Genomic DNA, 23,954 nt, shown 5'->3' with positions numbered 1-23,954 from the left:
ACTTTCAGATTTTTTTGTCATATCATCTACACCACCATCTCTCCAGTATCTTTGCTGCCTGTCTCCAGTGTACACTGCTCACAATTCACAGAAATGCTATGAAAAAAAAAACAAAAGTCAAATCTAAACAGTAATGAATATAATTCTCAATCCCTCAAATTCTGGTTGGGGTATATATGATTGGTCAGGCAAAAATCTGTTGTTGAAATGATGCCTGCTAAGCCAATAAAGACATTTCACATAACCAGATGTACGGCCATGTCGTGAGCATCATTTTAAAAGAAGCTCCAGTGCAGGATAGTGTGCACTGCAGCTATCTGGGCTTCACCTAATACATTCATGAAATTCCACTGTCTTGACATTCTGTAGCAGTCTAGAGTGTGGCAAATGCTGTCCTTTCTGTGGAAACATAATCCCCAGCGCCAACTACAGACTGTATTTTTTTTTTTTTTTTTTGAGATGGTGATTGGTGCTGTACTGTAAAAGTAAGGCCGACCACCCCCCAAACAATATTCTAGAGAGTCACTGAACCACAAACTGCTCCAAGGACGTTACTCTGTGCTGTGCAACCCTCCACATTGACCTTGCTCTAAAGAGGTATACGTTCAGGTGTGTGTGGGGAGGGATATCCCAGAATATATTTAATTTGTGTGACTCGTGGCACATAGCACTTTACACTCTATCCCCTCTGTAATAAGGGGATGATAAATGGTTAATACATATTATACCAGTGTAATGCCATGATAATTACAAAGGTAACAGCCCAATAATATCCTGTTATTCACAAAGAGAATATCAGTAATAATTGGGTTTTACCTCTGTAACAGGGTTATATGGGTAAAAAGTCAAAAACATAAATACAATAATCACAAAGAATCACTCAGTAATAATGTGACAACAATGGGTTAAAGGCTCTACACATCTATGTAGGTGATTTCAGTCATTTTGCTTGATTAGACCTCCTCTAAAAACCGTGTAGGCTTGTGCAGACTGTTTGAATGACATCTGTCTCGACCTTCTACAGGCATTTTGACACCTCACAGTAGCAAAAGCACAAGCGACGGTAATAAAATTAATGATGGTAGAATTTATAGCTGCTTCAGTTTCAGGGTCCTAGTGGTGTGCATGCTGGCTCACTGTCACTCTGTTGTGGTCTCATGGGGCACAAACAATTTTCTTTCACAATTAGTTGATCTATTGCTGAGAAACATCACCCCCTAATTACCTTGTTATAACTGAGCTGTAATATAAATGGCTAAGTTGCTAAGATGCAACACAATGTGCTTAACAAATGAACAACAAATTATTAAAAAAAAAAAAAAAAAAAAAATAGGCAATATCCAGGCAGATATTTGAAAACAGATTAAATTAGAAAAGTGCACTCAGTAGAGTGCCAAGCTCTGCCAGGCGCCTGCCTGGGCTGACCATAGCCTCTCTGGACAATTTTTGGAATTTCGGGTTACTCGCTGCAGCATGTTTCAGAAGCTAAAAGACACACATGCTTTGTCTGTTTCTGATGGAGCCATGACGCACTGCACAGAGCAGATTGAGTAGTAAAAGGGACTGTATGTGAAATATAGATACAACATATGATTATGAGGATGAATGATTTTTTAATAACACAGCCAGAAATCTTTGATCCAAGTTGTGATCTTGAAGATAAAAACTGGAACCAATTCATCTTGTATCGTGCCTAACTTTATTGCATTATAACATATCAGGTATACAATTAATTTTCAGTTGCTCCAGTTCAAAATGAGACCAAACTTTTCAATGGACTTCAGTTTCTGAGCCACAACAAGGGCCATATTGGGGCCTGCAACAAACAGTAAGTCTTGTTATTTTTAGCTGTGCTGATTTCCATAAAACCTTTCGGCCCCTGCTGACAGATTAAGAGGAGTAAGGAGTCAGCAGTCAGTGACGGTATAAAAAAGTCAATAAAACAACTTTTTCAACAATTGTGAATCACTGCAACCACAGGAGGTCTTCAAGCATAAATAATAATAATAATAATAATAAAAGCTACTGCATGTTGGATTTAAGCATTTCTGACTTACAGTACACCAATTTTCACTTAGATTGCCTCATTTATCTACAAAACAAAAATTATGACACCACAATACAAAAACTTATCAACACTTGGTAGCTTTTACTTTAAATAACCAATAAATACTGTGGATACTAAAAAATACAATAAAAGCTTCTAGGTAAACATGTAGATTATGTTGAGTCATGGCTGTGTTTTCCTATAAAAGCTAAGCCAGTGAAAGGGAACAAACAATTCTGAGAGGAGTAATGGAGGTATGAAGGTTGTCTGCTCCACTGATGATCCAAGACGACTCAGTGAAGTGCAGTGATGAAATGAGGAATAAACCTGCACTTTTGCAATATGCCTTCGGGGAGGATAGGCCATCTCTTAAACACAAAGCATATCAGTTCTACAGACTAAAGGACTAGAATACTGGGCATTGCTGTATCCTTTTTCGAGCGCTTGGAAGTATTATACTGAATGAGAGGGAACTACTTATTTTCAGTCAAGGCCAGCTGCAGTTTGACAGCTTGCACATATTTACAGTAGACAACATGCAACCTGCCTGCCATGACAGTGAATAGGTAAGGTGAGGATTGAGTAACCCGAGATATCTTGATGAAAGGAGCTGGCGCCCTCTGAAACATGAATACCATTAGCGTTTGCTTTTTTTCATGATGCAACTCTCCTCCTTTAATCCCTGATTATTATAAAGTGCTATAATAAAAGAAAAATTCAATATGTGATAAGTCACATCAATGTGTCTGTCTCCTTCTTTCTCTTTCCAATCTAGCCTTTCTATAGCTTTCCAGAAAGGGAGGTTAGGATTAAAAACATGAAATCATGAACCCTGAACTGAAAATGAACTTATTTTTACATTAAAATTTAACTTAATCAATTAAAATCCAAGCTTTTTATTGTTTTGTTTTTGTGTGTATGTGCTTTTAATCAAAACATTTCCAACATCAGCCTGCTTATGGGCCTAAACCTTAAAGCCATAATTGGTCCCTTGGCAGTGCTTTCCCCTTTCACAATGTTTTTTTATGATGGTCACATGGATCTGAGAGTTGCTGGGCTTTCTTTCTTTTTTTTTCTTTTTTTTAGTGCTAAAGCAAAAAGCCCACTCCAGTGAAAGCTGAAACTGGCAATATCACCCTGAGCTGGAAGATTATGGTCCACATTCAGGTGGGCCACCAGCACACTGATCATCAGTCACAATGTCAGCACACACGAGATTAGTCAAGTTGTTTGTTGTGCTTCACACAGTCAGAATGCTGCTGACACATCTCCCCACTGTGACATTAACTTTCATATGGAATCAAGTGACACTGCCTCATGAATCAAATATTTACCTGCACAGTTGAAATTAGGTAGAAATGTAAATGGGCGATGGAGGATAGCATCTTCAGTGCAAACACCAATATTTGATGATTAGATTTTAAAGGAGAACCACAAAAACAGATGTCTGCTTAAACACAGACTAAGGTGTACATGTCTGCTCTTCATCTCTATACATTTTAGTGTGGGATGAGGTCTGTGAAGCAGGTGTAGAGTATAAATATGAATACAGATGTTCAGAATAGCTGGCTGTTGAGTGTGCATTAACGATAAACTATTTCATTTCATCTCAACTCGCCTCTCTTCATGCTGTTATCAGAATGCAGCTCAGACTGTAGCCTGATGGAATCTGAGTCTGACAATATTAGAAGCCAAGAATATGATACTTAGGTTATTGATTTTGAGAGTCTTGTGGGCTGGGTGTGTATCTAGAAAATGTGAATAGGGAGATAGAAATCTTTATGACTGTATTTAAAGGGAGGATTTAGAGAGTTAGCTGATGAATGCAAATGGAGAGCTTTATTATTATTATTGATGGTGTGGAAATCTGTTGGTTCTGTTTTGATATGATTCTCAGCATGCTGGGCAACCACGCCTGAAAACTGGATCATGTATAACAACCATGTTGCATATATAATTTCACTGACTCATCTAATGACCACTGATCCAGGGCGTAAGGTGAAAAACACGAGGAACATCTCTGTTGAGGAGAACAGAGAGTTAGTGGAGGAAGAATGAGCCATACCACCCCAAAAGCCTTTCTCAGTTTCAGCTGACTGCACCAAATAATGGAAAGCAGTGCCTTGATGAATGGCTGGAGAGCAGTCAAGCACACCACTGCAGAATAAACTGTAAACTGCAGGCAGGATAAAAAGAAAACAAATAACTCAGAAAATAGTTCAAGAAATAGCCAATGCCTCCTTTCATTACGGAATAATAACAATTATTAATTTTCATATGAAATTAATTCCAGGCAGTTTATCAAACCACAAGTTCACCTCTGTGCCTGATTTTACGAGGGCTTCTTTGCAAATAGAGATGTTGGAGGTGCGGAGTTCCCTCCTGCATGCAAATGAGTCATGGCAACTTCATACACTGCCTACTAATGACAATATTCCATTATAGTAACATGTCTTTAGCAATTACATACTTATCCATACTGAAAACTGAATGTCTGAAAGTGATTTGTTGGTGTTTTAATGTTAAAACTGCCTGTACTCTAACGTCTGCAATAGTCCAGTCAATGATTCCATAAGATAGTTTAATTAAATAGCTGTTAAGGATAAAACGATTTAAAAAAAAAAAATTCTGAATGGTTACTATTACCATTTCAAATTTTAATTAGTAATAAAATCGAATGAACTTCTTTCAGACGACAATGTGGGTTTATTTTGCTATTCCCTTGTTTGCAAAGTTGGCATGCAGCAAGTAAACCCAGTAATGCTATAGGCTATTGTCTTCAACCACAGTGACACAGACACTTGAAGCACTTTAAAGACAGGCTATCTTTAATAATAATGCAAATTTGAAAGGATTTTTATATATTTACAGGTATTGGTTGTGTTAGGTTTTTTTTTTGACTGTTTATGTAAACAAACATTGCACAAATCTGTGAATTTCATTTGTGGTTTTTAATATAAAACTTGGTGATCTGATTTAAGCATATGAATCAGTACTTTTTGGAAATTTTCACAAAACTGTGATAATATGGATAATTGTGATCATTTAGGTCAGTATGGTTGTTATATGAAATTTTCATACTATTTCATCCCCAACTGCTGTGTAACAGAAATACACACATTTGCACATATTCTCCCCGATAATCAAGACTAAATTGTTGACGTCACAATTTAGGCAATACCTCCAGAAATGACTAAATTAAGTGTTATTTGAGGTATGCCATTAAAACGTAATTATAAAATAAAAAAATAGAATTACTTTATTTTACTCAATTTTCCATTTTTGGACAGAAATTAATATTAATCTTGAATCTCAGACAACAAGTATGTCAAATATGTTGTTATTTACATGGCATTCTACTAATGATCCCTAAGTATATAGATAAAAAAATGTTGAAAAAGAAAAATATATTTTTTAACAAAGAAATTAATCTTCATTTCATGTACACAGTAAATGCTGTGAAGCTGAAAACCAAACATTTGGAGAAGAAAATCAAATATCTTTTATTAATACTCATGAGATATTTAAATAGACAATATACTCTTGAGATCATAGTAATTAATCACTACAATTGCTGTGACTTGACAAAATTGTAATTAATTGGCTAACTCTAAACTGTGTGGCCTATTTGCCAGCATGTTGAGAGAAAGCGAAGTTGAACATCCACAGTGTATAAATATTCCATTTAATTAAAACTTGAGGCCTCTTGTGGTGTGCATTCCTTGGTGGAGAGAACAAGAAATAATAGAGCTTGCCATCTCCCATGTGAGACAAATACAGACAGCTCTCAGTTATTTAGTTACCTCAGATCCTAAAGCCTCTTAAGGAAAATTTGTGACTGGGGTAAATGAAGTTGAGTTCTTTATCAGTTTTAGAAAACAAGCAGACAATCAGTATAACATCCAGCCAGGCTTTTGGTCAAGAGAGGTAGCCGTGTTACACCCACTTTGGCAACCATTTTTAACTGATGTCAAGATTTTATTGATAACTTTTATGGTTTGTCAAGGCCTTGCCCTCAGCTATGTCTCTGACCTCTTGGCCCTTCATGAGTCAGAGTGCAGCTTCAACACCACAGGCAGGGCTTTTGGCAGTTGCTAAGTCTAGGCTCAAGATGAAAGATGGCCGGATTTCACTATCACGACACCTAGTCTGTGAAATGTCCTGCCAGACAAGCTCAGACTGCTAAATGAGCATCATCCTTTAAAATCACCTCTAACATCCAATCTGAACAAAGAGGCCTTTTCAAATTCTAATTGTTTTAATTGCTTGTTTGGCAGCCACTTTATAACCTGTTAGCAGAAATAGTGGTAATATCATCAGCAGCAATATTTTAAGTATCTGGGAATACTTTTTTCTAATGCTGTTGCTAGAACAAAAAGCCTGTTACACAAAGTATAAAATGTGGTAAAAGCAACAGTGTGAAGTAGAGTAGGTCTACAATAGCCACTCTGACAATTGCAGATATGTCAAGGGAAATAATTGCTGATTAATGCATTAATTCAGTTTTTCTTTGATAATTGTGTCTTAGTATTTCCAGTAAGGTTACTGAAGAGGGACATGAGAGCAGAATAAAGGGAACTGTGAAAATTTAGCATGAGACAAATCAAAATCTGTGAAGCCAGTGTATAAGTGGCTTCCAAAATGTGCTCAGTTGTCTACTTCTAACCACCATACCAGCACATTTCAGGATGTTTTAATCTTTTATACCCTCACACTGCTGCAAACAACAGTATTCTGTAGTTATAATGAAATCCAGGTGAATCTGTTTCAATCAAACTGCCTCTGTGATAAAATCCTTTTTATTTTGGCAACTTGGGAGCTGTAAAAGTGGAAAGGTGCTGGGTTTAACCGGCAAACATTGGTGTAAGGGGACGAAACTACACACAATACACAAAACATTTCTTTCTGTTGGAAGAAAATCTAACTTTACACAGTTCTTTAGTTCAACTTCAAGTTGAAGCAAGTTTGAATCTGATCAAAGACAAATTCACAACAGCAGCATGAACTGAAAACTGAGGGCTTCTCATTTTTCACTGCACAGTTTAATTGGGCTTCACAATTAATTGAAATATTATCAAAATCACAATATGGCCATGTACAATATCCTGATAGCAGAAGCTGCATTTTATTTTCATGATGAGGATAAATGTGTCACAACATATTATTATAAATGAAGCATTGCGGTACTACAGAGATGCCAACAACATAAACAACAAATCATACCAAACATAAGACTAAAATCGCAATATTTGCCAAAGTAATCGCAATATGATTTTTTTTTATGCAGCCCTAAAATCCAAGACACTCTACTTAGGACACATCACTTAGTGATGCATAGTCGATTTATTAACGTAATGAAAGCACACTTCTTAGTGGGGCAGGGCAATTAATCGAAAATTATTCGAAACTGACATTCAGAACCTCTAACCAACGCAATCTTGCCCATATCAATAATTTCAGTTGTGGTTTTTTTACATTCTGTGAATACCCTCCCCACTGTGTGTTTGTTCATGTAGTGTCCCCTTAAAAATGTACAACTGCGCATGTAGTCATGTGACTCCGCCCTGTCCAGTCTGCAAACTGGAAGCAACATGGAGGAGAACTCAAACACCAAGCCAACTGAGCAACTTGAGCAGCTTGTACAAAGAAAAATGCCATGTCTGTCCTTTGGACAAATTTTGGCTTTCGTAAAAATGACACACAACAGAAAGAAATCAAATGTAAACACTGCGGAAAAACTGTTTCAGTGACCAAAGGTAATACCTCTAATCTGTTTCAGCACTTGGAGTTCAACTGCGTTACCGAATATGAACAGTGCACAGCTTAAGAAAAGAAAGACTGACAAGCACCTAGCAACAAGTGCCTCCGCAAAGCAGCTCTCAACAACACAAGCATTTACAAAGGCTATAAAATATTCAAAACATTGAAAATACCGAAGATATTCAATAAATAACCATTACCGGTTTATCTGTGTTTGTTTCCTTCAATTATTTTAAAATCACAAGATAAGATATATAAAAAAATATCCCAGCTTCAATAGTTGCGCATTTTTGTAGTACAAACCTTGTCAGTAAACTATGAGGGCAAAAACAAAATAATCATTCAGTAACCATAATCAAGGCAAAATGTTCAATTAATCGTGATGTTGCTTTGAGGTCATATCACCCAACCCTACTTCTTAGTACTGTATATCATCATGCTTATGGTTCAGCGTGGTTGAAAAAAACATATCTTTATGTTAATAGTGCCACGGCACTGGTTTTAGTTTTCCCCTCGACCTTGGAATCTGTCTCCACCAAGTTGACTGATGGAAACGGAGCGTAACAAGTTGACAATTCTGTCTGATATCAGGCAAGTTTTCCCCTGGACTGAAGAGCTGATGTTTCTATTAGCCCAAATGCTTTCCAATTCTACAAGCAGGGCAGCTTTAAAATTATACGTTTAAATACAGTGTGTTCTTGTAAATAACCATATTTATTTTTTGGTATGAAAGTAGAGATCACTGCTGATTTGTCACCATTTCAATAAGGCCTTTGTACAGTATGTACTACATGTTAATACATTTTAGTTACTGAAGGTAGTGCTGCACTTTTTCTCTCAATGGTTGTTTTCCCGTATTTTAAATTTTATTGTGTGAAATAAATAAAACCAACACTTCCAAGGACTCTCTTGGCATTATACATCACTAGATGGAAATGAGGTTAAAATATATCACTTGATATGAACTTGCTAGGTCAAGTATGTGTGTACTTTGCTCTGTAGCACTCTTTTGTTTCTTTGAACTTCACAATTACTCACTGACATGAAATTAAAAAAAATGAACAAATCTACGGCAGATCCCCTGAGCCCTACACTTTGATTCATCATTATTAATAGGGCACTGTCAGACGTGTGTAACCACAGAGCCAGGCTGGATTCAACAGTGATAGTCTCAGTTTGTTCCTACAGTATTTTAAAGACTGTTAATATGACTGTCAGCTTTTGTTTGTGTCATAAATGAATTAATGTGACTTGTGTGATTCCTCTCTTACGAAAATACACACCTTAAAGCTGGGTGATACATTGGTGGAGAGGACAATTTGTACACATTCAAGATAACTAGTAAAGGTTTAATCACAAAAGGATGAAAACTGAGTAGGTGTCAACCCTTGCAGGAGCAGTGTGTAGTGTAGTGGCATTTAGTGGCATCTAGTGGTGACGACTGCAGACTGCAACCAGCTGAAACTTCACTCGTGGCAAGGATAAACTCCCAGTTAGGATTCCTTCAGTGTTTATTTTTAGGAGGCTTTTACTGGGAGCCAAATTATCTGCAGAGGTCTCTTCCTCTCCAAAACAAAGGGACCAGATTATATGATTAAAACCCCCAAACTTTAAAACCCTAAAAAACACGGCATATAACAAAGAGTTTCTCCGACGCTGTTTGGATTGTTGCAGAAGCCTAAAGCGACCAGCTCTCTGATAACTTAAGATCCAGATGTGCAAGCTGTTTTTACTGGAAGCCAAATCATTTGCAGAGGTCTCTCCCTCTCCAAAATGAACCCACTGTTTAAACTGGTTAAAACACTACATAAAGTAGTTTTACATAAAAAATCAGTGTTTTACCAACACTGCTTGGTTCGTCATGGAGGGGCTGCTAACACCGGTGGCTGATGCGAAAATGTGCATCATCCTATCTAGAGCCAGTGTTTATTTTTTCCAACCCGGGCTACTATAGAAACATAGCGGTGCAACATGGCGATCTCTGTGGACAAGGTTCTACTCCCTATGTAGATGTAAATGGCTCATTCTAAGGTAACAAAAACACAACAACTATACACAAAAGAAAACATACTTATTATGACATATTCCAATATACCCCCCTGAATCCTACACACCTGACCTTTAACTTGATGCAGCAGCTCTGACAGACCCATAATCAGGCCTGAGAGTGTCTGTCTCAGGCTGTCCAGATAATGGCTGCCTGTCACATGATTCTCCACGGTCGTATTGCTATTATTGCTTACTATACCATTTATGTGGTCGTCTGCCAAACCTAACAAGACTTCTCCTTCAAACAGAGTGAAGTGGATTAGATTAATACAGACCCTTCTTTGGAGTAATACTGAAAATGAATACGCACAACCCTCAATACTAATGAAACCAGTTCACACAATAGTTCGAGGAATCTACTAAACTAAGCCATCTCTACTCTTCTAATCCACTAAAATACATCCATTTTGAGTTTGTCATTAAATAATTCGTAGTGTCTAATTCTTGTCTTACTTTAATATGTAAATAATAATGTATATTTGACAAAATGTCAAAACAGCAACAGCTTCTGTTATTAACGGCAGCTCTGCCTCTAGCTTATCTCCTGGTTAGAAACAGATAGCAAAACTGAATTTTTATGCACATTAATATTCCATACTGTATGTTACTGGAGTGCACCAACACTCTCTTTGAAGCATATCATGTAAACAACATGTTCCATTCACCAGAGTCCAAATAAGACCACTTCTGTAAATTCTGTTGCCAGTATGCAGAATACTAATGCATGCAAACCCCTTATGTGGTTACTGTCTTTTGCAATTTTAAATTGTCTTGAGATTGCAACAGCTTTGTTAGTAGCTGGTACTAATTGCTTATTTATTTAGGGCATATGATAGAAATTTTAAAACTTGTGCGAGTAGAGCAAGTGAGAAAATTGAATGTGAAAATATCTCAACTAAAACATAAAAAGCTAAGTACAGAACTATATCCATGCATAAAGGCACATTCAAAGATAGTATATACAGAGATGCAAACAGCATGATTAATCTGACCAAACTGTCATTTAATTAATATTTTAATATAATATTTTTGCTGGCACATGTATTAAGGACCTTAGATTATACGTGTTGATAAAGGAAATGCTTTGAAAGTGAATGGTTATAAAAAAAAATAAGATAGGTAGCTTTCTTTCATCAATTGGCCCATAACATAACCCCATCATATCTGACTGTTTTCACCCCAAGTGACCCCCTCTAAAGAGTCTTATGAAGAAAAACATGAGGAAACATATTTTCTTATAATTTTTTTCTATAATGACTGAAAGGTCATATCTGTCACCAAACAATCATTTACCCTGACAGCGTAATTTAAGCCCTATTGGTTTAACTCAACAGAAACACTTCTTATGTTTATGGCAAACCTGTTGATGTGAGGCACTCAATAAGCTGTGCCATTTTAAAAGCTATCAGCTGAGTTGATTGGAGAGATTTAAACAACTATTTAAGGGCAGCAGCTAATTAGCACTAAATCTAGATCTGATCCATTAACTGAAGCTAATCTTTAAATTACCTGTCCAAAGTGATCCATGTTAGAAAACTGTACAACTACTGGTTCGAACTTAGTCAGCTTTAGATAATGTCACAATTTAAAATCAGCAGGGAATATTTGAAATCTTACCATATAGGCCTTCCAATATGCAATTCATTTAGTCATAGAAAATCCATATGTAATTATGGTAAAAGCAAAGGCTGTGATTACTTTTGTCCAGATTAGTAATGTACTCCACATCACTCTCTTTTGCACCCCATTTGCATCGGGCAATAAAGTACAATTGCAACAAGGCCAAAAGAGACAATATATGTGCAAGTCACTGGTGAACACAAATTTTGATTCAGATGCAATCCAACTGCAGTCTGTATCTCAGCTGCTGTTTTCATTCCAGGTGCAAATGGCTCCTGGTGCAAAATCTAATATGAATCTTTCTCGCATTAAATGTGTTTGTGTGAAATCTTATCAAGACACATTCAGCTGTGTGCATCTTGTATCTGCACCATTATTTTACTGGTTTTCTACATTGCTTCCATCAGCTGTGGACAAGAGCAGTTCACTGCAGATCAGACAGGCACAATGCACATGTTGCGATGACCCACCACACGACAACTGTATCAGCTCTGCATTGTATTCATAGTCTGCACCGATAGTGTGATCTTAAATGATGCAGTCAGTTGATTGAGCTGTTACAGAGCCCGATGAAGCCTGTTGGAGAGGAAATAACCAAGACGGAGTGAGCTGTCTGTCAGCTTTACCCTCCATCAAAAAGGACATTTGGCGCCTGTTACTGAGTAGCACCTGAGCAAAAGTGAACCTCCCTCGACTCAGAGGTTGTACTGAGCGCCGTCCTCCCCTGTGATTTGCCACAGTGGGGGACGCAGGGGGAAGGTAGGGGGTGGACAATCCACAGAACTGGCAATAAATATCCTAGCTGGGGGAAACTCTTAGCAGTGTTTTTTTTCTACTGTGGAGGAGGAGGAAAGTGGCAATACATCAGCTTCAGAAAGTGGGTCAGAAATACTGTACTGTCTCCAGGTGAAACAGGAAATTACACATTTAACTGGTGTTACTTTCATGACTGTACATGTGATGTGCCTCAAATGAACTTTGGGATTTTGTGTTATTGTGAAATCCTGGTGCACGTAAGCATTCTGCTGAGAACAAATGGCAACACTGAGACAACAAGAAATGACCTCACAGTGATCAACCCAACTCCTGAAGACTGTTAACAGACAGGGACATGCTTTATTTAATGAGAATTCAGTGTGGCATAAGCTTGATTTTGGCTTACGGACCATATTATTAATCTTTTTTCCAAGTATGGATTTCCTTTAAACTGTTGAGGAGTCAAGAGGTAAGACTGCAAGACTAGTTACCATTAGCCTTTCCAATATTTTTTACAGAGACTACTCTGTGATAGACATACAATCATGTTCCATTTCCACAAAGCCCACTGAATATTACAATCAGATATATATTGCTCTTGTAGATGTTCAATTAAACCTTATCACACTGAGAATCCTTGCCATATCTTCTTTAAATGTAACCTCCATCATAAATGCTGTTAAATTCACATTCAACCTGCCCGAATATGCCCTTCATAATGGTTACGTAAGAGTTGCTGCATTTTTCTCCCATTTGAAAAAAAAATACAAAATAAAAAAAAAAGCAGAAAAACACAAGTTTGGGATGGCCATGAAATGTTTTCTCATGAAGCTGTTTACCTTCAGTTTACTCTCTTTAGACAGCGTCTACACTTTAATAAATGGTTGTCCTTTTCACTGCACTGGCGCTGGTCAAAGCATTGCTTTATGCGCTCAGGTGAGTCCTCAGAGAGCAAATAAATCTATTTGTAAGGTCTTGCTAAATAAAACCAGAGGCATGTTTTCCATTATAATGGCAACTGCCAGGATGATCTTTCTTCCTAGCATCTAGGCTTTACTTTTACAGTTACTCCACAAATGAGCAATTATTAGCATGCAATCGGAAGGCTGATAAAATCCATTAATCAATATTCAAGACTGATACATGTGGTTATAATCATTATCTTCATCGTTATTAATAAAAGTTATTAACCATAATTATAGTGATGAAAGTGCTGGTGAAAAAGGCTTCTCAATGTTGAATGACATTCCAGAGGTGCAGATGCTCAATGTGCATCTTCTGTTAATTAAAAACTTGCCCCCTAATTATTTCTGTAATTAGAAAACACTGCATTTTCAAAAAGTGTGTGTGTGTGTGTGTGTGTGTGTGTGTGTGTGTGTGGTTTCGGTTCAAATAATGTCCAAAAATGAAAATAAATGAATGTATAAGCATATGATGTTAGTAAGGTATGTTAGAAAGCTAGATTTCGTTTCAATTTACAACTCAGGAAAGACAACAGTACACTTGCCAAAGTTCAAACTGAACAACCACAGCAACCACATCAGGACAACTACTAAATATATATTTTTACGGAATCCCAAAGAAACAGTGGCATCATAACCATGCAGGCAGAGTCCATGAGACACTGGGGTATTGATGTTAGGATGCTACAACAGTATCAGCCAGCAGGAACATGAGCAATAACAGAAAATTAATATCTAATATGAAAGGAAGAGAAATAGTCTGTAAATCATCAAATATTATGCAGTAGTTCCCCCCCCCAAAGCATTAAGTACTGAAGGGCAGCAGTAACATAAAAAGTATGAGAAGCAGGCTTGTGACCAGAAGGTCTCCAGTTTGAGTTCACAGTATGTCTGGGAAAATCTGGGTTGGGAAAGCAAATGAGAAACACTCTCCTCCCTCATCTGCCGCTGAGGTGTCCTTGAACCAGGAACAACCCCCCAGCTGCTCCAGTGGAGCTGCACAGTGGCCAAATAGAGGAAAAGCATGACTGGGTGAGGCGGGCAGCTCCCTGGTGTGAACATGTGAATCTATACATATGTGAAGCAGGTTGTAACTGAGAAAGAGCAAGCATGTTCAGCAAACCTCTCCTAGAGAAATAAAGGTTAAAAAAATGCCCAGAAAGCTTTGCAGAGAGCAGCGTTCGTTAATGCTTCCCGGGCTCTTGGGGGAGATAAAAGGGCGATCCAAACATTGTTTATTGGGAACTGTGTGCAACATAAATCATGTAGCAAGAAAATGGAGGCAATAACTCACCTTTCGCTTTGCTTTTTGTCCCAGCCACTGATAGCATGAGGGGATAAAGCAAGGAAACAGCAGGTTAGAAAGGTAGTGCAGTATGAAGGAGTAACATTGATAGCATGATGATTATTCTAGCCATAGTGACAGGAGGTCTGAGATTAAATGGTGCGAATGTAAAGATGCAAGTAGTATAGTCAGTATTTATTTACACCATACCATGTCATGACAGATCAAACATTAGAAGTTAACATCAGTACAACATTACAAAAAGACAGGAATTACATGAATACAAACCCCCCCGTTTAGTTTAGTTTAGTAAATCTTAAACATCTGCGAAACAGGTATCCATAGCTGGTAGTCCACATAATATGATTGTAGTTAATTACACACAACTTAATGCAAAAGACACAACTGATGTAGGTTATCCTGAGTCAACCTCAGAATACCTGAGTTCATGATACATGAAATTATGGACCAGGTTAACTGTAAAAATGCCTCTTTGAGGAATGAGAACAATTCGGATCTTCCAAACAACTGCATGTTCACACAGAAGAGCCACAGAAGAACCAAACTGGAGCAAAGGACCTTCCTATTGAGAGGTGTAGGGCTGTACCTGACTCACAATTACTATGTCAGTTGAATCAGATTTGGCTGTTCACTATGGATTTTCGATTCCATACAGAGTTTGGGTCGGTGGGACATTCAGGGTGACAACAACATTCACGTGATATAAAGTAAACAAGTCAAGTTAGCACTCTGAGCTAATAAATGCTAACTATGCTACTGATGGACTGGAAATGTGCAACAACATTTTTTTGCTGACACTAGATATCCAACAAAAGCCAGATTCTGTATCATATTAAGTTACTGTAAGCTGTAAATTCACCACTTCTAAGCAGAAGGCAGAAGGTAATGTGCTCTTGATGCCTGACCGGGCAAAGCCTCTCTTCCACCAGGCAGCTGCCTCCAGGTCATAATTTCACCCTGGGTCTGGGTCTGCAGCTACCTGTAGCGCAGAGCAGCATTAAAGCAAGAAGCATTCACTCTGCAGCTAACCCAGGGGATTAAAATGTCCCCAGAAGTAGGCTGCACACTGACTGAAAAAATCCATAAATAAAGACATAAATATGAAAGAGAGCTCGACTTGCAGAATCTCTGGAGGGTCTCCAACTGATAATTCAAATCTTTGACTTTCAGGGGGCAGCTGTACTGAGGTGCCAGTATTAACACATTTAACAGGTTAACTTTCACTGGACAAAACCAGTCTGCAGTTTGGTCCTATTTATATTCCACAGTGAAGATGATAAGTGAAATTTTATCATTGTGCGTTAATAAAATAAACTACAAAATACAACTTTACTTTTAAACAAATCCTTTTAATGTCTGCCTCCATATTTGCAAGTTTGTCTCGTCTTTGCTTGTATATGATTACTGCGTTGTGGGTAATAATGTTAAATCTACTTCATTTTTTGATCCAAAATACTTATTATCACCATGTAATGTTTTGGATCATGGGATATTGCAAAAGATCCAAACAATTAAGTGCTATTGTTTATTTGCAGAAAAAATTGTAAATCTTTCCTCTTACGAGCTAATCTGTGTGTCAGTGCCTGGGAAGATTTCTTCTGAATAACTTTCAACTTTCACCTTATGCGCAAATTACACGCTACTCAGGGTAACATGGCAGATTGGTAAACAATTTTCTTTCATCATCACTCAAGAGTCAGGCGCTTTGTTTGTCTCCAGCAGTTACATAAAGGATGGCACTTTGCTGTCTTTCAGGTAGAGACACTTAGTTAGGTGTAATGAGGACAGAACATTCTTACCAAAGGCTTCAGACTAGAGGAGATTAACAGCAGATTTGTCGGTAAGATTTTGAAAAGGACTCATTGCATAAACTGCAAAATCAGCACTGAATGCTAATCAGAAGTAGAACTGTGTGCCCAACATAGGAGAAAGCACCATACACCACAGAAAAGGCCCAATTCCAGACACATAAGACACCCTCCACCCAAGTCTATTGGGATAGCGATGAAAGCAATGGCTTTCTAACACAACTTGTCTAAAGAGCTGAGGCTAACTGATATTTTTTTGCTTCTGTTCACAAGAGGAAACAGGTGATCTGATTTTAAGGGAAAAAGACGTTGATACATTTTTGCATTTCTAAGTTGTAAGAGGGCACTGTTGAAAAAAATGGATTTTTAATTTTTTTGTTTTATTTCATCTGATTTTTTATGTTTAGTTTTTCTAGTACTAATAAAATATTTTAAACAGTTTGGCAAATCTGTAATTTGCCAATTTTTTTCATCCAATTTGTAAAGAATACACATTCAGAGGAGAAGCGGCCTATCATTCACTTGGCCTTTTTTTTTTGCATTTCTTTTGTTCACCCTGGATAAAGCTTCTGACAGAGCTGCAGGTGAAACATGACTGGAGGTTTCCCTTAAAATGCCTTGACCAAATCTACACTGACTGGGGGGTCAACAGTGTGCTGTTTCTTGTGGATGCAGAGGTTGACTGACAAGAGCACTTCTCAGCACCTCAAGAAATAAGCTCCTCTTGTTGTATTTACCTCTCTTCCACCTCTGGTCTAAAATGCATTGTGTTGACACATCCTGTCTATTATGGGAAATGTCTAACAGCTAACAGGCCGCTGTTCCCTTCCAGCTGGTGGTGCCGGTGAAATTGTTCACACTATGCACACCTCATTTGTTTCTGTTGTTGTCAAGAATCATTTTTGGCTTCTTACCATCTTTCTGCTGCTCAAACTTGCATCTGTATTCAACATGCTAATCAATGCTGCATTCACGTGTTTCCCCACTGCTGATATTTGAGAACTGCTAGGCATCTATTGCAACGATAATTACATGTTTGCAGAGAAGGCTATTTGAGAGGCAAGGCTGTGTGCATGTGTTTACCTATTGGTACCTTCAGTATTATGTAAGATGAAGCTCAAAGATTGTCCTGCAATCTGCCTTTTGTAGCCAACCTCCACAAGGCCAGTGTAACACATTACAGATCTTTGCATTTCTTTTACATCCAGGCCAAACGTTCAATAAAAATAGTGATCACATTGCTCATTACAATACCCATAGCTGGGGGTGGAATGAAGCCTTGTGGAAAAAAGTACTATTTCTGATTAAAAAATAGGTCAGTGTTAATCTGAAGTCCACAGAAAGGACAAAATGTTTATCTATAAAATAGGTCATTTCTTGGTGATCCTTGAAAAAGCTCTTATCCGATGAGGAAACTGGGAAGACTTTACAAGTAACGTATGCCATTTTATTATCTAATGGAAAATTCATTGTTTTTGACACTCATTAATCTTTCTGTATGCTCCCAAGCCTGCACCTCTTCCTATTTTCTCCTTACGTGGAAGTTATTAATCTCTGACTCCCTCTAAATTTAATAGTGTTGACAAAGTCAGACACCATGATAAGATTCTCCTTGCTGTGAACTGGAAATGTTTGCAAGCACATGGCAAGCATATCAATACATTCTATCTGAAAAGTATAAGGCTTTGACATTCCTAAGAGGACTTTCACTGAAAATCAATAGTGGGGCACATAACAACACACTTCTCTGTAAGAATATCAATGTATTTAACCCATTTATCATATGCTTAAATGCATGAGTGCATTTAATAAATCCAACAGTACACAGATATACTGTTGTTCATACGATTACCTGACCCGAGTGATGAGTTACAGCCTTTACTGTAATAAAATGAAAACAAGCTATGGTTATCATGTCCTTACAAACAATGTAATGAACCTAATCGCCTTTAATATTTTCTTAGAATTGCATTTTTTACTATTGCACTGTTTACACTGGAGCTGCTCCATTTTAAACAAATGGAGTATTAGTTTTACACCTCTAATTTGTTAGTAACCTTTAATGGCCTCAAATAGCCTATCTCCTACATTTTAATGACTGACTCTTAATTTTCATTTGTCTTAAACAAAGCATTTCTCAGGTATTTTGTCTAATCAACAGTAAAAAAACCAGTGACACTGACATTCACTCAGTTATATTAGCTAGGACAGGCAACATGTGGAGCACAGTTGCGAATAAACACTCCGGAACATCGTTCATCACGATGCACAGATTTTTGTAAGTAGTGAACAATTAGTACTAAATGCAAAATAAATCCTCATTACATGATTCATACAAAATGATGTAAACATCACTGTCACTGCATAATTCCTATAAACAGGTTTCTGCATATGTTTGCAGAAGCTGAAGGCGACAGGACAAGACTTTGGTATCGGAAGTTTTCTGGTTTTCATTTGTAGTTTGATAGTAGTGGGAGTAGCACTGACCAATCTGAGCGGCAGGTAAACAGTCCATGTGAAGAGGTGGAACACATTGGCCAAAATGCAATCTTGGAACCCATCTGCTATCTTCTCACAATAAGTTAGGCTTTAATTATCTTTATTTTACGTGTATTTGTAAAGATATCTGTAAATATAGATTAACCAAAATGACTAGCGCATGGAAGAGGAAGTCTTGACTTGAATATCTGCTGGTGACACCGAATCAGCCTGAAATATTGGTCCTCTCCCCCAGAGACTTAATTGTTGTCAGACAGACTAAAAGCCAATAGATCACAGATTGGTCACTGTACTGTAGGTTATGACTGCAAAAGTCTAGTATTATGATGGTCTATTTTAGTTGTTTTTCATAGCAGCAATGACCCTGTGCCTACCAATTTTTCATGTTTACCTATAAAATTTAACAGTAAACCAAAACATGTACAGGACTGTAGTTTGATAACATTCTGTTAATTTGCTTTTTGTAAAACATCATTATTGATTAGTTAAGATGGAATGAAATTTATATTCCTTCAAACTATGTTTTATTTTCAATACTGCCACTGTCTCATTGAGATTTAAGAAATGTACCTGAAAAATAGCAATGTTGGTTCAGCAAAATAACATGAGAGCTTGCTTTCAAGATAAAATTATTCTGAAACATTACAGAGCACTAATAAGACTGAAACATACAGTACAGGCCAAAAGTTTGGACACACCTTCTCATTCAATGCATTTTCTTTATTTTCATGACTATTTACATTGTAGATTCTCACTGAAGGCATCAAAACTATGAATGAACACATGTGGAGTTATGTACTTAACAAAAAAAAGGTGAAATAACTGAAAACATGTTTTATATTCTAGTTTCTTCAAAATAACCACCCTTTGCTCTGATTACTGCTTTGCACACTCTTGGCATTCTCTCGATGAGCTTCAAGAGGTAGTCACCCGAAATGGTTTTCCAACAGTCTTGAAGGAGTTCCCAGAGGTGTTTAGCACTTGTTGGCCCCTTTGCCTTCACTCTGCGGTCCAGCTCACCCCAAACCATCTCGATTGGGTTCAGGTCCGGTGACTGTGGAGGCCAGGTCATCTGCCGCAGCACTCCATCACTCTCCTTCTTGGTCAAATAGCCCTTACACAGCCTGGAGGTGTGTTTGGGGTCATTGTCCTGTTGAAAAATAAATGATCGTCCAACTAAACGCAAACCGGATGGGATGGCATGTCGCTGCAGGATGCTGTGGTAGCCATGCTGGTTCAGTGTGCCTTCAATTTTGAATAAATCCCCAACAGTGTCACCAACAAAACACCCCCACACCATCACACCTCCTCCTCCATGCTTCACAGTGGGAACCAGGCATGTGGAATCCATCCGTTCACCTTTTCTGCGTCTCACAAAGACACGGCGGTTGGAACCAAAGATCTCAAATTTGGACTCATCAGACCAAAGCACAGATTTCCACTGGTCTAATGTCCATTCCTTGTGTTTCTTGGCCCAAACAAATCTCTTCTGCTTGTTGCCTCTCCTTAGCAGTGGTTTCCTAGCAGCTATTTGACCATGAAGGCCTGATTCACGCAGTCTCCTCTTAACAGTTGTTCTAGAGATGGGTCTGCTGCTAGAACTCTGTGTGGTATTCATCTGGTCTCTGATCTGAGCTGCTGTTGACTTGCGATTTCTGAGGCTGGTGACTCGGATGAACTTATCCTCAGAAGCAGAGGTGACTCTTGGTCTTCCTTTCCTGGGTCGGTCCTCATGTGTGCCAGTTTCGTTGTAGCGCTTAATGGTTTTTGGGACTCCACTTGGGGACACATTTAAAGTTTTTGCAATTTTCCGGACTGACTGACCTTCATTTCTTAAAGTAATGATGGCCACTCGTTTTTCTTTAGTTAGCTGATTGGTTCTTGCTATAATATGAATTTTAACAGTTATCCAATAGGGCTGTCGGCTGTGTATTAACCTGACTTCTGCACGACACAACTGATGGTCCCAACCCCATTGATAAAGCAAGAAATTCCACTAATTAACCCTGATAAGGCACACCTGTGAAGTGGAAACCATTTCAGGTGACTACCTCTTGAAGCTCATGGAGAGAATGCCAAGAGTGTGCAAAGCAGTAATCAGAGCAAAGGGTGGCTATTTTGAAGAAACTAGAATATAAAACATGTTTTCAGTTATTTCACCTTTTTTTTGTTAAGTACATAACTCCACATGTGTTCATTCATAGTTTTGATGCCTTCAGTGAGAATCTACAATGTAAATAGTCATGAAAATAAAGAAAACGCATTGAATGAGAAGGTGTGTCCAAACTTTTGGCCTGTACTGTACATGAGTCAAGGATGGTTTATATGCTACATATAACCAGACACCATGCTTCAAATGATCTCACTTAATGCCCAACAAATGAAAACAATGCAAAACATTACACAACCCAATACAAGTAAAACAAAGCACAGGGAACAATATCTTACCTAGCTTTGCCTAATAACCTTAGTGTAGAAAAGGAGAACATGTTGAGACATAGTAGGAAAAAAAAATGTGCAGGCTAAACAGGGATCCTACACGAGACAGATGAGCGCAATATCTGCTGGAACAAAACAATGAAATGGATAATAGCGTGTCAATGACAATGAGATAAGAAAGCAATAAGAAAACGAGAAACACAACGAGGCAGAAAGATGGGAGTTTGGCCAGTTTGGCCACCAGAGGCATACATTTTGGGGGAGTCAGTCTGCCTGCTTGTTAGCTGTATTTGCATTGTGTGAGGCTCAAAGTGCAACAGAATGAACTCCATTCATTTATTTGTCAGACTTATTTCTGAAGTGGGGACGCAGGGCTGTAACAAAGCAATAGTTGCTGGTCCCTGTGGTGATTAGTTTAACTGACCACTGAGAGGTTTGTCCTCTAACAGTGAGAGCTAGCCTCTGTCCCTCAGCTGGCCATCACAGGGGTCACTGCTCTCCCTCTGCCAGTGTCACACAACAAACTCTCCTGGGACAATGCGGCTGTAAGTAACCCTTTGACAGGGAAGCACTTCATCATATTCAGCTCACACACACATACTCACAAGTGGAATCACAAGGCACTTTAAGTTGCTGCTCTGGGCAGCTGTGTGTGTTGGTGGCCTGTTAAAGCTGTGGCTGGTAACTTTTATAAAAAAATAACTTAAAAATCAAAACAAAACTGTGATTATATTCACACTAAGAGTGTGTCAAATCATCTCGTTCACGATAATACCGGTAAAAAATTTTTATATCATATGAAAAACTCATATTGTGATATTCATATTGATGTCATACTGTTATCCATGGCACCCCTAAGTCACACAGCACTAAATAAGATAGATGTTATGTTAAAAAAAAAACAAATATCATATCCCTCTGCCTCCTCTATTGCGTTGAAGTGCCTCTAATGGCCCTGCAGAATATAAACAACCAATCAGAGAAGAGGAGTCTCTAACGCAGCTCTCAATCATGTCAATCACTGCTTGTGAACTGCGGCTAAACTGTCAAACTTGGCAGCACTGATCAAACATGAATCAAGGTTCTGTTACTGCAATGCCTATTTTTCACTTTAAGTGTTTTCAGAACCATATTTTAGTGTACTGTTTAGCTATAAAATTAGGCAGGTGGTCTAGCTGGTGCTGCTGTCAGGGGGCAGTTCTTGGTGCGTTGGTAAACTATTTCCAACATAGCTGTTGGGTCACAGACTTTCTCATTTTACATTAAAACAGTATGCTAAAATATATTCCTGAAAACCTTCTTTAAGAATATAGTGACAGCTTCAGCAAATATGACACCAAGTTAAAAAAGGTTCATAAAAGGTATCACTTGTGGCTATAAACAGCAGCAGGTAACTGCGATTTTGGGCTTCAAAAAGCAAAACTCTTTTGAGATAACATCAGTAAACTGCTCTCTCTCTAGATAGAGCAACAACTTGATTTCAATTGTATTCCTATGTATTTTTTTTAGCTGCATAACAACTATTCTTTATGATCAATTAATCTGTTTTTTTTATAGTTTATAAAATATCACAATTTCTAAACATTTCAAAATGCTTGTTTTGATTTACACAATCAATGGCTTATCAAATGAGTTGTTAATTAACTTTCTGCTAATTTACTAATCAGTTAACTAATCATTCCAGCATTAGTTTGATGCTTTGCTTCTTTTACATCCATTACCCAGATTCTCACAACAGCTCAGAATAGAAAATTATTTGAGCAAATATGTAGAAGCTGCACTGTCTCACTTAGAAAAATTTAAGTGCTGAAGATCAAGTTCATGATGCAGACTAATAGGTGAGTAACAGTATTTATTTATTTTTATAGATGATCCTAAGATCTAACCTAGTGCAGCTGGTGATTAAAAAAATGACTGATAGAGGGAGAGAGAGAGAGAGAGAGAGAGAGAGAGAGAGAGAGAGAGAGAGAGAGAGAGAGAGAGAGAGAGAGAATTTGCTGAATACCGTTCAGCCCATCACAATAGATCAACACAAAGCTGTGAGTGGTCACAGAAGTAGAGCCTTTGGATGTGCTATCTATTGAACATGAGGTGACACAGCTGGTAAAGTTCAACAGCTGTAATATCCTCTCACCTGTGTCCAGAGGTCTTTGAATAATTTAGTGTTTTAGTGGATTATTGATGAGGTTGAGGTGTAAGAAACGGTCAGTGCCTCCAGCTTTTTACAGCAATAATACTGAATGAATAACCCGATTAAAAGAGCCTTCTCCTCCACAAACAGCAGCGACTCCCTTCAGAGCAACACAAGCACGTTCTCCTTTCTCCTGGCAGCATCTGCTGCTGCAGAAGCTTGCATCTCTGCGACTGGTCCAATGAAACACCACAATTTAAACACACTTCTAGAGCACTGCAAAGGTAGCATTACAGGCACACATATTGTACCTCCTGACAACTCCCCAAACCAATTCCTTCTTCAATTTTCTCATCTTGTCTCTACTGTGTTTCCATCTGAGCACTTCATGTAACAAAAGCCTGCTTTCTCAGTTAGAGAAACGCAAACATGGGAAGGTGAGCCAAATAATTGAGAAAACCTGTTTTCACACTGCTGTGTCATGTTGTTGCCACTGTGTAATAAATAAGGCCTACTCATCTTTTCATGTCATACTGGTACTTGTAAAAATAAATGCAACATACAATCCTTGTTCACT

The 23,954-nt window shown here is 38.0% G+C and overlaps 1 protein-coding gene across 3 annotated transcripts in view; it reads right to left on the bottom strand.

Annotated features, from left to right (window-relative positions):
* cadm2b (cell adhesion molecule 2b) overlaps positions 1 to 23,954 on the bottom strand; it is a 158,678-nt gene that overhangs the window by 32,929 nt on the left and 101,795 nt on the right. For 2 of the 3 annotated variants that reach the window (XM_033630551.2, XM_033630552.2), the window contains exon 2: positions 14,489 to 14,515. The exons of the other annotated variant lie outside the window; for it this stretch is intronic. In XM_033630551.2, coding sequence (XP_033486442.1) covers positions 14,489 to 14,515 — 27 coding nt within the window. The remainder of the gene's footprint in view (positions 1 to 14,488; positions 14,516 to 23,954) is intronic. 3 annotated transcript variants of the gene reach the window in all.

This window comes from Epinephelus lanceolatus, chromosome 4 (genome assembly GCF_041903045.1).
Source record: "Epinephelus lanceolatus isolate andai-2023 chromosome 4, ASM4190304v1, whole genome shotgun sequence".
NCBI lineage: Eukaryota > Metazoa > Chordata > Actinopteri > Perciformes > Serranidae > Epinephelus > Epinephelus lanceolatus.
Note: the sequence above shows the minus strand (reverse complement) of the source record. Positions and strands in the feature narration are given on the sequence as shown.